The following is a 14,029-nucleotide window of genomic DNA, read 5'->3' as shown; positions in this document are numbered from 1 at the left end:
TCCTCTCTAGCCAAGGGAAGGACAAAAATCCATTTTCCTCTTTCCCCAAGTCCATAAGTGATGGAGTCTATATTTTTAGCCTCAGTTTATCCATCTATAAAAGGGAGAATATAATAAAACAGAAAAGGTAATAGCTACTTCATGGGGCTGTTATAAATACTTAAAAAAATTAAATGTACATGAAAATACCTTGCACTATACTTGGTACATTGTGGATGCTCAGTAAATGTATCAGCTGCTAGTTGAATCCATCTGTTCTGAAAGTGGATATGACTGATATATCCAGTGGGCTTCCTTTAATCTAGGGTGACCAACTGTCCTGGTTTGCTCAGTACTGTTCCAGTTTAGCATTGAAAGTTCCACGTCCCAGGAACCCCTGCTTGGGACATGAAAAGTTCCAGTTTTTGGTGCTGGTTGGAGAAGACTAGGGGAAAAGTACATAAACCACATTGCTGCCCAAAAAATAGGGGCTGAAAGCAATACTAGTTTTAGTGTCAAATGGATAAGGTATAGATTATCTGCCTTTTGTAGTTGCTCTTGCTTATTTTTCCTCTGACCACTGATGTTGACAACCATGATTTGTGGTTCACAATAATAGAATATTCATTATAGCTTCACTCCAAGGGATGTGATTTAAGAGTCCATCTTAAGTGTGTTGTAACTGTGAGTGTTAACAGTCTGTTTTTTTATTTTGACTGTGGATCAGCTGTTGAACTTTGTATTGAGATAGTGCTGGATTAATTTTTAACATTGTGAATATTATGACCATGTTTTCTAAGAGTTCAGATATTGAAAATAAGAACTATTATTATACTGTTGCCAGCATGACCCAGATATCACTGCAAAAAAAAAGACTAAATAACTTATTTTAATGATAGATGGAAGGACACATCCAACCAGATAAGGGAGGTGAATAACGGAAACAAAGCATACTGCATCCTATTATGAAAAGAATTTGGGATTGGGCATGGTGGAGAAGGAGATACGAAAATGCAGATGAGACTGAATCTCACAAGTCTGGGATAAGAAATTCAAATACTTCTAAATCAATCAAAAGTATTTTATCCCTTCTCTTGCCCAAGAGACATCAATGCTCAGTGGAACATAGAGGCCACTAAATTAGCTTGGGCTTACCACATGAATGAACAAACATGCATTATTTTATTGTTCCTTTGATTGCTCCATGAAACTTAGTAAGGTTTTATTTCCTGATTATAGAAGTTGCAACCAAAAAGCCCTGTGGGCAAAAGAGGGGGAAACTCCTGTGTTAGCCCCCTACCGTGTAGAGCTGATTCTGTCAAATCTTACCAATGATCATACTTTCTACCATACATTAAGTGATGTGTCAAATCATAGCAACAGAAAATGTCCCTAGCTGTTAGGTACTTTGATTTGAAAAGGGAGGTTTCAAATCATTTTCTTGATTTCTATTAAGATCTTAAAACTACAGAAAACACAAAAGATAATTGGTATTGTGTTCAAATACAAACTAGACTTTACTCAGCAATCTGCCTATTCAGCAGACAGCGCAAATACAAATTTTGGCAAATTCCATTCAGTCTATAAATTTCTTACCAAAAAAAGAAAAAAAATGAAAACACCTTACCTACTAAATAACCTGCATATCTTATATACAATACCACTAAAAAGGCATATAATTTGCTTACCTGACATTGAGCCTTTTATAATGAAAATTTTTGGCCTCTTAAAAATTCCTCAAAGCCTGAAGAAGCACTTTTTTTTTTTTTTTTGAGGCAGAATCTCGCTCTTTTGCCCAGGCCGGAGTGCAGTGGCACTATCTCGGCTCACTGCAAGCTCCGCCTCCCAGGTTCACACCATTTTCCTGCCTCAGCCTCCCGAGTAGCTGGGACTACAGGCGCCCGCCACTGCGCCTGGCTAATTTTTTGTATTTTTTTAGTAGAGACGGAGTTTCACCGTGTTAGCCAGGATGGTCTCGATCTCCTGACCTCGTGATCCACCCGCCTCGGCCTCCCAAAGTGCTGGGATTACAGGCGTGAGCCACCGCGCCCGGCCTGCAGAAGCACTTAATAAGATTTTTGACTTTATAAAAGTGGAAAACACCTCTTTAGACGTGGCTGTCATTGTTGTCAGTCATAGAAAAGATATTAAAATGTTGCCCTGCCATAAAATAATATTTTCCAAGTGTGGGACAAAAGGCTGTCTGTTTTAGTAGGTTTGGGCTTCCTTAACAAAATACCATAGACTGGATGACTTCAAAAGAGAAGACTGGAAAGCAAAAGAGAAGCAGATAAACTATAAGCCTGCCTTTCTTCATGGTCCAGGACATGTAGCCCTCTTGCGCCCAAGGATCACCAGACACCTGCAAGTTAGCTCACAGCAACCTTGGTGTTATCAGTACTGCACAAAGCTCTCTTCAGCATAAACACTATTCTATAAAATCTCCAGCAAGTCCTTTTTCTTTGCAGTCAGCTCTTCTCCTGTTGATTTGCTCATTGCTTTCTTGGAATGTATTTTCATACTTTCTCTAACAAATCTGCCCTTATTTACAACTGTCTTGGTGAATTCTTTTCCCTCTCCATGCCATGGGCCCAGCTAGTCATTGCCCACCCATGACACAAGAGAAATTTATTTTCTTGTGGTTCTGGAGACTGGAAGTCCAAAATCCAGGTGACAGCAGGGTTAGTGTCTTGGTGAGGGCTCCCCCGGGTTGCAGTCCATAACAATGTTCTTCTTCAATTTGGAAATATATTGAGGTTGAGAATGGAGAAAAGATTATAGTAAACACATTTCTATGCTGTTTCTCCAAAACTGTTTGATGCTCTTTGAAGAGGCCAACAAGGAGCCTGACAAAGGATGACCTGACTACATCTGAGACGTTCGGTGGTTATGCATAGGTTGTTTCAAAAACTTATGCAGCAAAAAATGACTTCAGTTTTAGAAGATGATTTCAGAATTTCAAAAACTGTCACCAGGAAAGGGCAGCCAAGATAAACAGGATTTTTTTTTTCAATTTCTGTATTAAAGACTGTAACTTATTTAGAATACAACTTTAATTTCAAAAGATCAAATTACCTTTGTGCTTGTTATTCACATGAGGCATCATCAGAATGCAAAGCCAAGCAATACTGCACAAGCACACACAATGCTTCTGTTTGCTCACATCTTATTGGTCAGAGTTAGTCCATGGCCAACCCCAACCACAGTGCAGTAAAGATATATGCTCTGCTTGCAGCAGGGGGAAGGGGAGTAAAATGGTTTAGCTGTGTCCCCACCCAAATCTCATCTTGAATTCCCACATGTTGTGGGAGGGACCCTGTGGAAGATAATTGAATCATGAGGGTAGGTCTTTCCCATGCTGTCTTCATGATAGTGAATAGTCTCACGAGATCTGATGGTTTTATCAGGGGGTTCCGCTTTTGCGTCCTTCTCATTTTCTCTTGCCGCCATCATGTAAGAAGTGCCTTTCGCCTCCTGCCATAATTCTGAGGCCTCTCCAGCCATGTGGAACTGTAAGTCCAATTAAACCTCTTTTTCTTCCTAGTCTCAGGTATGTCTTTATCAGCAGTGTGAAAATGGACTAATACATTAAATTGGTACCAGTAGTGTGGGGTGCTGCTGAACAGATACCTGAAAATGTGGAAGTGACTTTGGAACTGGGTAACAAGAAGAGGTTGGAACAGTTTAGAGGGCTCAGAAGAAGATAGGAAAATGTGGGAAAGTTTGGAACTTCCTAGAGATTTGTTGAATGGCTTTGTCCAAAATGCTGATAGAGATATAGACAATAAGGTCCAGGCTGAGGTGATCTCAGATGGAGATGAGGAACTTCTTGGGAACTGGAGCAAAGGTAACTTTTGTTATGCTTTAGCAAAGAGACTGGCAGCATTTTGCCCCTGCCCTAGAGATTTGTGGAACTTTGAACTTGAGAGAGATGATTTAGGGTATCTGGCAGAAGAAATTTTTAAGCAGCAAAGCATTCAAGAGGTGACTTGGGTGCTATTAAAGGCAGTTTCATAAGGGATGCAGAGCATAATTTGATGATTTGGAAAATTTGCAGCCTGATAATGGGAGAGAAAAGAAAATCCCATTTTCTGAGGAGAAATTCAAGCCAGCTGCAGAAATTTGCACAAGCAATGAGGAGCTGAATGTTAATCCCCAAGACAATGAAGAAAATGTCACCAGGGCATGTCAGAGGTCTTCACAGCAGCCCCTCCCATCACAGGCCCAGAGGCTTAGGAGTAAAAAGTGGTTTCATGGGCTGGGCCCAGGGTCCCCATACTGTGTGCAGCCTAGGGACTCAGTGTATTGCATCCCAGCTGTTCCAGCCATGGCTGAAAGGGTCCAATGTAGAGCTTGGGCTGTGGCTTCAGAGGGTGCAAGCCCCAAGACTTGGCAGCTTCCATGTGGTGTTGAGCCTGCAAGTGCACAGAAGTCACAAATTGGTGCTCAGGAACCTCCTCCTAGATTTCAGAGGATGTATGGAAATGCCTGGATGCCCAGGCAGAAGTTTGCTGCAGGGGTGGGGCCCTCTTGGAGAATCTCTGCTAGGGCAGTGTGGAAGGGAAATGTGGGGTGTGAACCCCCACCCAGAACCCCTAGTAGGGCACTGCCTAATGGAGCTGTGAGAAGAGGGCCACCGTCCTCCAGATCCCAGAATGGTAGATTCGCCAACAGCTTGCATTGTGAACCTGGAAATGCTGCAGACCACCCAATGCCAGCCCGTGAAAGCAGCCAGGAAGGGGGCTATACCCTGCAAAGCCACAGGGATGGAGCTGCCCAAGGCCATGGGAGGCTACCTCTTGCATCAACATGACCTGGATGTGAGACATGGAGTCAAGGAGATAATTTTGGAACTTTAAGATTTGACTTCCCTGCTGGATTTCAGATTTACATGGGGCCTTGTAGCCCCTTTGTTTTGGCCAATTTCTCCCATTTGGAATGGCTGTGTTTACCCAATTCCTGTACCCCCCTTGGATCCGGGAAATGACTAACTTGCTTTTGATTTTACAGGCTTACAGGCAGAAGGGACTTGTTTTGTCTCAGATGAGACATTGGACTGTGGACTTTTGAGTTAATGCTGAAATGACTTAAGACTTTGGGGGGACTGTTGGAAAGGCATGATTGGTTTTGAAATGTGAGGACATGACATTTGGGAGGGGCCAGGGCAGAATAATATGGTTTGGCTGTGTCCCCACCCAGATCTCATCTTGAATTCCCACATGTTGTGGGAGGGACCTTATGGGAGGTAGCTGAATAATGGGAACAGATCTTTCCCGTGCTGTTTTCATGATAGTGAATAAGTCTCATGAGATCTGATGCCTTTATAAAGTGGAGTTTCCCTGCACAAGCTCTCTCTCTCTTTGCCTGCTGCCATCCATGTAAGATGTGACTTGCTCTTCCTTGCCTTCTGCCACAATTGTGAGGCCTCCTCAGCCATGTGGAATTCTAGGTCCATTAAACCTCTTTCTTTGGTAAATTGCCCAGTCTTGGGTATGTCTTTATCAGCAGCATGAAAACAGACTAATATAGGGAGTGAATATTTGCTGAACAATAAGGTAAGTTACCTCAGCCCCCTTCAAATGCTTCTGTGGGCCCCAGCAATGACTTCCATTTGCTTCTTATTGGCTGTTCCTTTTTGCAAGGGAGGTTGTGAAATATATAACTTTTTGGCCAAGTATACTGCTGCCCCTTGAAATATAGGAGTTAAGTGAATGGGAAGAGAGATTGTAAACTGGATGCTAACATTCTCTGCTGCAAAAGAAGTTTTTTCTCATTTGTCATTCTTGGACTCAATAAATGTTTTTGAAAGTTTACCATGAGCAAAGTCCTGACCTGGATGTTGTAACTTATATGAGCACATTACATGGTTGCAGGAATCAAGGGAGTTAGGCTGGGCTGGAATGATGGTTCTTATCTGTCAGATGAGGAACCTGAAGCCAGTGGAGAGAAAGTGGCTTTGCTGAGGACCCATGCTTTGTGAGTGGTAGATTCAGTTTTGAACCTGAGTCTTCTCTGTCTCATTCCTTTATTCAGAAGCATTTATCAAGTAGCTACTTGGTACCAGGAAGATGGAGACAGAAGGCCCAGAATGGTCCTTTCCTCTAGGAAGTGAGAGTCACAGGAGATAATATTTGCAACAGAGAAACTTCAGGGGCATGCTGTGCTGGACCTTCAGGATGGAGAGGACTGGTGCAGAGAGGTATGTCAGGTTGGAAATAGGAATGTGTCAAGAAAAGGCTTTGAGATGGAGGAAACTGCCCTGAAGGAGGTTTATGAGTATGTAAAAGGCTTGAAGAGGTAATAAGAGGTCAAACCTTGAAGGAGTCTGAAAGCTATGCTGCTGAGGAATTTGCACTTAATCCTAAGAGTTATGTGGAACAGGTCAGTGGCAGGCCCATGTTTACGTTGTGGCAGTAATGTGCAGGATGGATTGGAAAGGGCAAAAGTAGAGCCTGAGATGCTAGTTGAGTTTCTGAGAGTACTGTAAGTGATGACAAAAGTTTGACCAAAGAACTGGCCGTGAGGAGGAGAAAGATTCCAGAATCATTTAGAAAGGCCATTTGGATATGGGAACCAAGGAAGAGGAATTGCTTAGTTCAGCAGTTCTCAGCCCTGGCTATGCTTAAAAAATAGAAAGACACTCAAGCCTTGGAAATTTTGATTCAGTGAGTCTAGAATGGAGCTAGACGTGGAATCTTATTAGAGAGTGGGCCTGTTGGGAAGCTGCCTGGGGTACCAGTTTATAAGAAACCTTAAAACGTCCTTAGAGCAAGTTGGAAATCTCCTGCTAACTGGTGAAAGATGGACTCACTCCTAATGAACCTGGAGCACCCTGTCATGAAAAATAATAAAATATTCCTCTCTAGCACCAACCTGTCCCAGTGGAGTGAGTTGAGTATTTCCTACTTGCAAGGTCTGCAGTGTAACCAGAGGCTCTGCCAACAACCTGGGAGCAGCCAACCACCAGTCAACCAAAATTGGGAAAGTAACAAAACATGAAGTGTTGGTTCCTAGAAGGGAGGGATTTACTGGTTATCTAAATTTAAAACCCTTTAATATAGCTTCCAAGAAGTTGCCTAGTTCAGAAAAAAAAATTACAAGGTAGAACTGAAGAGGAATGGAGTGTGCAATCTTAAATAGAGTGGTCAGGGAAGGCTTCACTAAAGAGGTGACACTTGGGCAAAGACCTGAAGGAGGTGAGGGAGCAAGCCATGGGGATATCTGGGGCATTCTAGGGAGAGGGATAACAAGTGCAAAGGTCCTGAGGTGGGATCGTGCCTGTAATATGCAAGGAACAATAAGAAGGTGAGTGTGTCCTGGAGCACAGTGAGAGAGAGTGTGCAGAGATAATGTTAGAGAAACAATGAGGGCCAAAGTGCGAAAGGACTTGTAGGCCCCTGTAAGATGTGGCATGTTACACTGCAGGAGATGTGAAGCCTCTGGTAGGTTTTGAGCAGAGAAATGACAAAAATCTGATTTATGACTCTTTTCAAGTAATTCTTCTTAAAAGTAATTTTATTCATGTTGTTAGGATGGACCAGGATATGCTATAACAACAAACAATTCTTTACAGCTTAGCCATGTTCTCGTGTGACATTTTATTTGGCTGGGCTAGATCCTGCGGCAGCTTTTCCCAAGTGTGTTCCATGAGTCATCGGAGCTGCTGCTTTTGAAAAACAGTTCTGCTTCCAGTAATCCTGGAAATACTGGGCATTCTCTTCCTGTCTAAGTTAGTGATTTGAGACCGTCATTAAAAATATGTAAAATTGGAATAGAATAGAAAAGTCAGAGTGCATCACATGAAGTAATGTTCTATAAAACATTCTTTTAGTTACATTTATACATATATGTTTAATATACATCTTGTGTGGAGTCACAGTCAGAAAATGAGACTCAAAAGATGACAGCGTCTCCCTAAACATCTAAATAAAACCCTGAATGGTTTGTACTGTCCTCCTCCCTCTTCCCTCATTTCCCAACCAGGGCTCAAACTCTCTGTCCTTTCGGTACTCCGTATGCACAGACAAGCTGCAGTTTGCAGTGCTACATCCTGCCTCCTGTTCCTGCCGTATCAAGTCTTCCTCTTTGTTTCATGTTCTGGCAAATAGACTTGGATTTGCTAAACTGTTTACTGGCTATCAGGTCTCAGGAAAGTTACTTCATCTCCCTAATCCTGACTTTCCTCATTTGCAAAAGTTTTCCTTTTAGGATCATTTGTGGTTATTAAATGAAATAAAGTACAGAAAGCATCTGGAATGTTAAGGACTGAATACTTTCCCTTCATCTGTTCCTCCTGCCCATACACACATACACAATTTAAGGGGACTCTCTGGATCTTTGCTTCCCTTTAGAAGCACTGCCATCAGTGATAACCTCAGATCATTCTGGGGCAGGTGACTGCTGGGAAGATGCCTGTCTTCATCTAGTTAATGATGCTTCCTGTTAGTTTCAGTATTGGAGGCTAATTTTTCAGCCTGGCCCCCAAATTCTCTCAGGGCACCCTACTGCTGACTCTGCCTTGCCTCCATCCATTGTCCACAGGCTCTTAAGAATCCTGGGGTCCAAACATTGGGCCACTGGGGGACACAAGTCATAAAGACGTCTGGGGACTGGTCGATGGTCACCCAGCTGTTAATACTGGGGCTAGCCCTGATTTTGGGACCACAGAACCCCTAAGCCCAGGACATTCCCCAAGGAAGAAGCGATAGACTCTCAGGTCTTGCTCTGACTGTGCCTTTGTTGGCAGTAGGTGACTCAGGGGACACAGAGGCACTGTCTGTGCATCCAAAGCAGAGAGGTATCAGCCACTTACTTCAGTGACTTTAACAGTGATTAGTTCTCAAGGACAAAAACTCTTCATTGTTAGTTAACTTAGTGGTCAACGGATTTTCCTTCCAAATCCTCTTGAGGACTGAACTCAAACAGCGAAGAAGTGATAGTAAAAAAAGACTTTGTCTTTCTGACAAGCGACAGTAAAGAAAAAGACTTGTCCTGCTTGGCAGGAGAGGGTGGCAGTTTGGGTAACACTCAGCCATATTGCCGAGTTGCAGCGAACTCACCAAGCACCCTCACCCCTTAGAGGCGTCCCTCACCGTCCAGCCTTGGCGCATCACCCGTCAGGCGGGCAGGCAGGGCGTAGACCTTTCCTTCCTAGCACCTGGGCCACTACTCCAAAAGACTGCGGCTGGCCGAACCCCCGGCAGGGCTTTTATTGTGAAGGGAGCTCCCCCCTCCCGCGCTTTCGGGGGAATGGGGAAGCTGGGCCGGGACGCGCGGCAGGGACTTTGCAAACTCCCGGTGTGCAGCGATCTCCCGAGAGTTGGCGCGGGGCCACTTGGCTGCAGGGAAGGTGTGCACCTTCAGTCTGGGAAACCCGCCCCAGCCGAGTAGCCGCGCATCCTGGGAAGCCTGGAGAGCCACGGCGCCGGGGACGGCCAAGGGGAGGCGGGATGAGTCTGCGAGCCGGCTGAGCGCGCCGAGGAGCCGGCTGGGGCACCGCCGGGGACATGGTAGGACTCGCGGGAAGGAACGCGCGAGCGGAGGGTGGGGCGATCACCTGGACAGGTGGCTGCAGGCAGCGCGCAGCGGCCCTGTGCGCGCGCAGCCTGCACGGCCTCCCGAGGCCGGAATTGTTCCCCGAAAGTTGCGTGGGGCGGCGGCGGCTTTCATTTCTGCACCAGAACTGGGGGCAATCGGCTTTCTTGCCGCTCTTGGTGGGGCGGACCGTAATAAGGGGGCTTTTATTACGGATCTGCACACCTTGACCGAACTGTAACCCACTCGCAACTCTGTGCAATCTTCATGCAATCCACAGGGCAGGGAGAGGGGAGCGTTCCCTGGGGAGCCCACGGCAGCCTCTGATGAGATGCTTTTGAAGTCATTTTAATACTCTCCAAAGTTCATGTGAATTTTATACTATCTTCTCTAATTTAGCTGTGTATTGATATTAAAATAATGTCCTAACGTTTATTAACATTGAGTTAAATTGGCTCTAGTAAGGTTCCAATCCACCTCCCTCTGCCCCCCCTACAGGAGGACTGTTGGGCAGATGTGGATGCACTGGTGGGTCTGGGATGTCACGATGAAACCAGGGTCTTGTGGACGTGGCCCTTCCATTGATCAACCTCACAGACACTAACAGGCAGAAAAGAAAAACCCATTGAGAATGTGGCCCAGGCGGCTTAGCTAAAGGACACATGCAACCCCAGGAAAGGGGCGTCCCTCAGGCCCGGCCGCTGGTTAGTTGCTCTGCTTCTCCTGCAGCAGAAAACCCCTGCAACCCCAACTGGGCTCCTGCAGTTCACTGGGCTCCCCTGTCTGCTTCCGTGCCTGCTCACCTCTTCCCTTCCCTTCCAAGCTCACAAAGCGCAGATCGGAACCCACTGGAAATGCTTCGTGGGGAGTTTCGCTGGGCCTGGAGTTTAGAAGGCTGTCTAGGGACTGCGCTGTAGGTTGGAGGGTCTCTGTGAGAACAGCTCCTTTGTGTGCAGGGGGGCCTGGCAGGTGGCTGGAACAGAGGTGGAGGGCTGGTCATCAGGAGCTGGGGGCTCAGGGAAGGGTACCTTTGAGGCTAGGGGTGTGTGTATGTTTCACCCCTCCTAACACCTATCCAGCTTCAGGTTTTTTCTCAAAGCTGCTAAGAGAAGGAAATAGTGGAATCTTAAGCTTCAAAAGGGGGAATGATTGGGGGTACAGGATGTGAAACGAAGTGTGGAGATATCCTATTACAAATTCCCTGTTTAGGAGCAAGAGTGTTGCCAGAACTCAGGCCACAGCCATCCACCCCGAGGGGCATTAGCAGGCTGGAGTCTCCTGGCTTTAAAGGCAAATGTAGCAGACACTCTGTGGTCTGCAGCTGAAGCAGAGTGCCTGGAGGAGAGATGGTACCTGCCTTCTGCTCAGGCTGCCTAGGGGAACATTGGTGTGTTTGCCCCACTGCCAGCGCAAGCTTCCTCTTCTGTGAGTCGTTGCAGCTTCCCGGTTTCACATCCCTGGCTCTGGGTTCTGGTATTGTGTTAGGAAGAGGACTTGTGTCAACATTTCACTGTCTCAGGGTTCACTTGCAGAGAGGGGCCTGATGGGCATCCTGTGGCAGTGAAATGGCCTTGGAGATCTGAAGGCTCTCCTTTGCTTCTCCATCTGAATGAAGGGTCTTGAGGTCCAGAGACCACAGGGCAGCCTGGCACTGGCTAGAAGCAGCACGGGAGGAGACAGGGGGCTAGGAATCCTTTGAGGACCTTTGTTTCCTCTTCTGTAAAATGAGAGATTGGACTAGATGTTATTCAAGGTGCCATTTAGCTCCAAAAATGGGTGATATGTGAATAATTTTGAGATTGGATCTCAATTCTAGTGTTGAGCTATGCTTAGCATGAACAACTAAAAAGGTGTGGGGAAGAAGTGGTTCTCAGCCCTGACTCAGGCTGCCCCCATCCCCCAGCCCAAATCCAGATGAAACCCAGACCAAGGGATGTTTTCAGGCTCTGCAAGTGAGCCCAGTGTGCTGCCAGGGCTGAGAACCACAGGGCAAGAAGGCTGAGAGAATGGGGGAAAGCTGGGGCTCAAAGCTGCACTTCCCAAGATATTCCTATGTCCATAGAGTGGTCATTCCTTGAGATAGTCCTAAAGTAGTTTTTGGGAAATGATAGATGCTATATCATTTCCCATTATATGATATCACATATATCATATGCTATATCTCTTTGAGGGTCCTTCCATAGAGTATCGTCTTTTAATTCCTTACACTGAGATTTGAACTTGCCCAGCTTGTTTGAATATGGTATCCTTTATTCAGTATTTCCCTAATGCCATCCTGTTATTGATCCAAGGTACGTATGATGGGAAACTCTGGGTTAGAAGTATACAAATAAAAGTCTAGAATCCTTAAATGTCTTTTTGAAAACAAGAAAAAAGAAAGAAAAGAACATTGAGCTGCAGTATCTGTGGGGGCATTGAGGGGTCAGGGGTCATTGCCATGGCTTGGTGTGTATTTTTCTAAAGCTAAGATTGGAACACTTGTCAGTTTCTTTCCTTGCGGTGGTGGTGGGAGGTTTGGTGTTTGCCAAGGACTCTGTACTTGATGAAAAATATTGATAGAATCAGATATATATGTGTTGGGTTAAAAATTAAAAAAGAAAAATATTGATAGAGAAAGTTGAAACTATTACTGCCAATTAAAAAATGTTTTCCTCCTGATTTTTGAGAAAAAATACACAACTTCTACAGGAACCACGATTATCATTTTGGCATATTTCCTATTCTCTTTGAGTATTATTTTAAAGAGCTGAGATTTCACCACACATGCAATTTTGCAGTCTGATTTGTTTTACTTCAGTTTATATCAAAGCACGTTTCCATGTCTACATCTCTAGAAAAATCTTTTATAACCATACATTTAATGCTCAGTACCGTGATTTTGATAATCATCTCCCCGTTTTTGGACATTTAGGTCACTTCAGGATTGGGGCTGATTTCAGTGGCATGTGGCCAGCTTCTCATTATCCATGGAAATGAGGACCTGAGTGCCTAGCTAAGTGGAAATTAGAAAAATTCACAAGAACAAATTGCTCTGGCCTCTTTCTCTACCCAAGCTTTTACTGTAACTACCCTCCCAGGGCCCAGCGTGCTGTGGGAGGAGTTTCCTCTTGCCTGTCTTCACTCTGTGCTGTGGGCAGGTCATCAGGCAGGCAGCAATGGGGGAAATGGAGTCCCAGGGGAGCCCACACGGGCCAGTCCTCCTTGGGAGAACCAAGAGCTAAAATCGCTGGAGGTTAAGATTCAGAGAAGGAGCTGAGGCTGGAAAAGGGATGTGGCCTCTTTAGGGTCACTTAGAGCCGGGCTAGGGCCCTTGTCTCCTAGTTCTCCCCCCTCCACTCCCCATGTAGGTCCTGTCACAGTCACTACAGCCCCATCATAGACTTGAGGGATGTGATGTGGCTTGGAGTGGCAGAGGAAAGGCCCGGGGTTTGCAGTCAGAATGGGGTTTGTGCTGGGCTAGGTTACCGTGTGGCTCTGGGTAAGCGCTGCCTTGCTCTGAACCTCAGTCCCTTATCTGTACAACGAGTCATTGTGAGGAGCAAATGGAGTCATGGAGGTGAAAATACTTGGTGTCTCAAAGGTGCTGTAAGATTGGGGGCTTTACAAAGGACCCACAAAAATAGGTTTGCTTTTTGTTAGGGTCTAAAACAAATGGTAAGGAAGTCACAGGTGCCTTTCATTCAATACCAGTCAAGGGGATGCTTCTGGGACTCTTCTCTAAGTAAGGATCTAGTATAGATGGAATTTATCCTCAAGTAGTTTTCTTGCTTCTTTAAGTCTCTCTTCTCATCAGGCAGGAAAACCCAGCCTGCAGATGTTCGTCCAGTCTGTCTCCCATGCGCCTCCTTGCAGAACACTGCTGACTGGATGAGAATGTAGCTCCCCAAACAGCCGCAGGTCCTTGGAATCTACTGCTGGGGTCCCCTCCTTGAGTCCCTCTGCACTGAATGAGTCCCAGATGTTATCGGGCTTAGCTGAAGAAGAGGTTAAACTGGTATTGGAACCTTGAAATGCAGCCCATGGAGCCTGTGGGAAATTTGATCCCCTCTCTCTTCTGGGGTACAGCCCTTACTTGCAGCTCCTGCTGCATACCTGACCCCTGCTTTGTGCAGGGCTGGGCAGGGAGCAGAGTGTTTTAAAGAATCCACTGGCCCCAACCATACCAAACAGGGGTTGGTCCAAAAAACAGGGATGTAGGGGGTGGTGGGGACAGGCCTCACAAAGAAATGAGTTCCTTGGTTGTTTCAGGGACTAGTGAGAGAAACATGCTTCAGCTTGGCCTCAAAGATGCTGACAAATCCCTCCAATAGGTCTGGGAGGTCCGATATCCACTCCCCACCTAAGGTACTAGTAGAGACACACAGTGCATCAGTTTTCTTTGAGGCATGGTTGCTGTGAGTCACCTGGGGCTGTCTTTGCTTGGATCATCTTGTGATGTGACTGCTAAAGTGTTTCTGCCTAGGGAGTTTAGGGCGTGATCCCTTCATTTTCTGGATGCGTCTGCACAGGACTGTGT

The 14,029-nt window shown here is 45.6% G+C and overlaps 2 protein-coding genes across 5 annotated transcripts in view; both read left to right on the top strand.

Moving 5' to 3' along the window:
* The window catches only part of KRBOX1 (KRAB box domain containing 1), a 40,091-nt gene extending 34,301 nt beyond the window's left edge, over positions 1 to 5,790 (top strand). For 2 of the 4 annotated variants that reach the window (XR_010120154.1, XM_063636642.1), the window contains one exon: positions 3,524 to 5,790. Coding sequence is in view for 3 of the 4 variants with exons in the window: in XM_063636642.1 (XP_063492712.1) it covers positions 3,524 to 3,563 (40 nt within the window). In the remaining variant the exon portion in view is untranslated. Of the gene's footprint in view, positions 1 to 2,191 lie in introns of all 4 variants that reach the window. The other 2 variants (XM_063636658.1, XM_063636654.1) reach the window with 1 other exon arrangement.
* A 3,293-nt stretch (positions 5,791 to 9,083) lies between these two features.
* GASK1A (golgi associated kinase 1A) overlaps positions 9,084 to 14,029 on the top strand; it is an 81,332-nt gene continuing 76,386 nt past the window's right edge. Inside the window, exon 1 of the mRNA XM_055281102.2 lies at positions 9,084 to 9,488. Coding sequence (XP_055137077.1) covers positions 9,486 to 9,488 — 3 coding nt within the window. The 5' untranslated portion in view covers positions 9,084 to 9,485. The remainder of the gene's footprint in view (positions 9,489 to 14,029) is intronic.

Source organism: Symphalangus syndactylus, chromosome 1, assembly GCF_028878055.3.
Source record: "Symphalangus syndactylus isolate Jambi chromosome 1, NHGRI_mSymSyn1-v2.1_pri, whole genome shotgun sequence".
Lineage (NCBI taxonomy): Eukaryota > Metazoa > Chordata > Mammalia > Primates > Hylobatidae > Symphalangus > Symphalangus syndactylus.
Note: the sequence above shows the minus strand (reverse complement) of the source record. Positions and strands in the feature narration are given on the sequence as shown.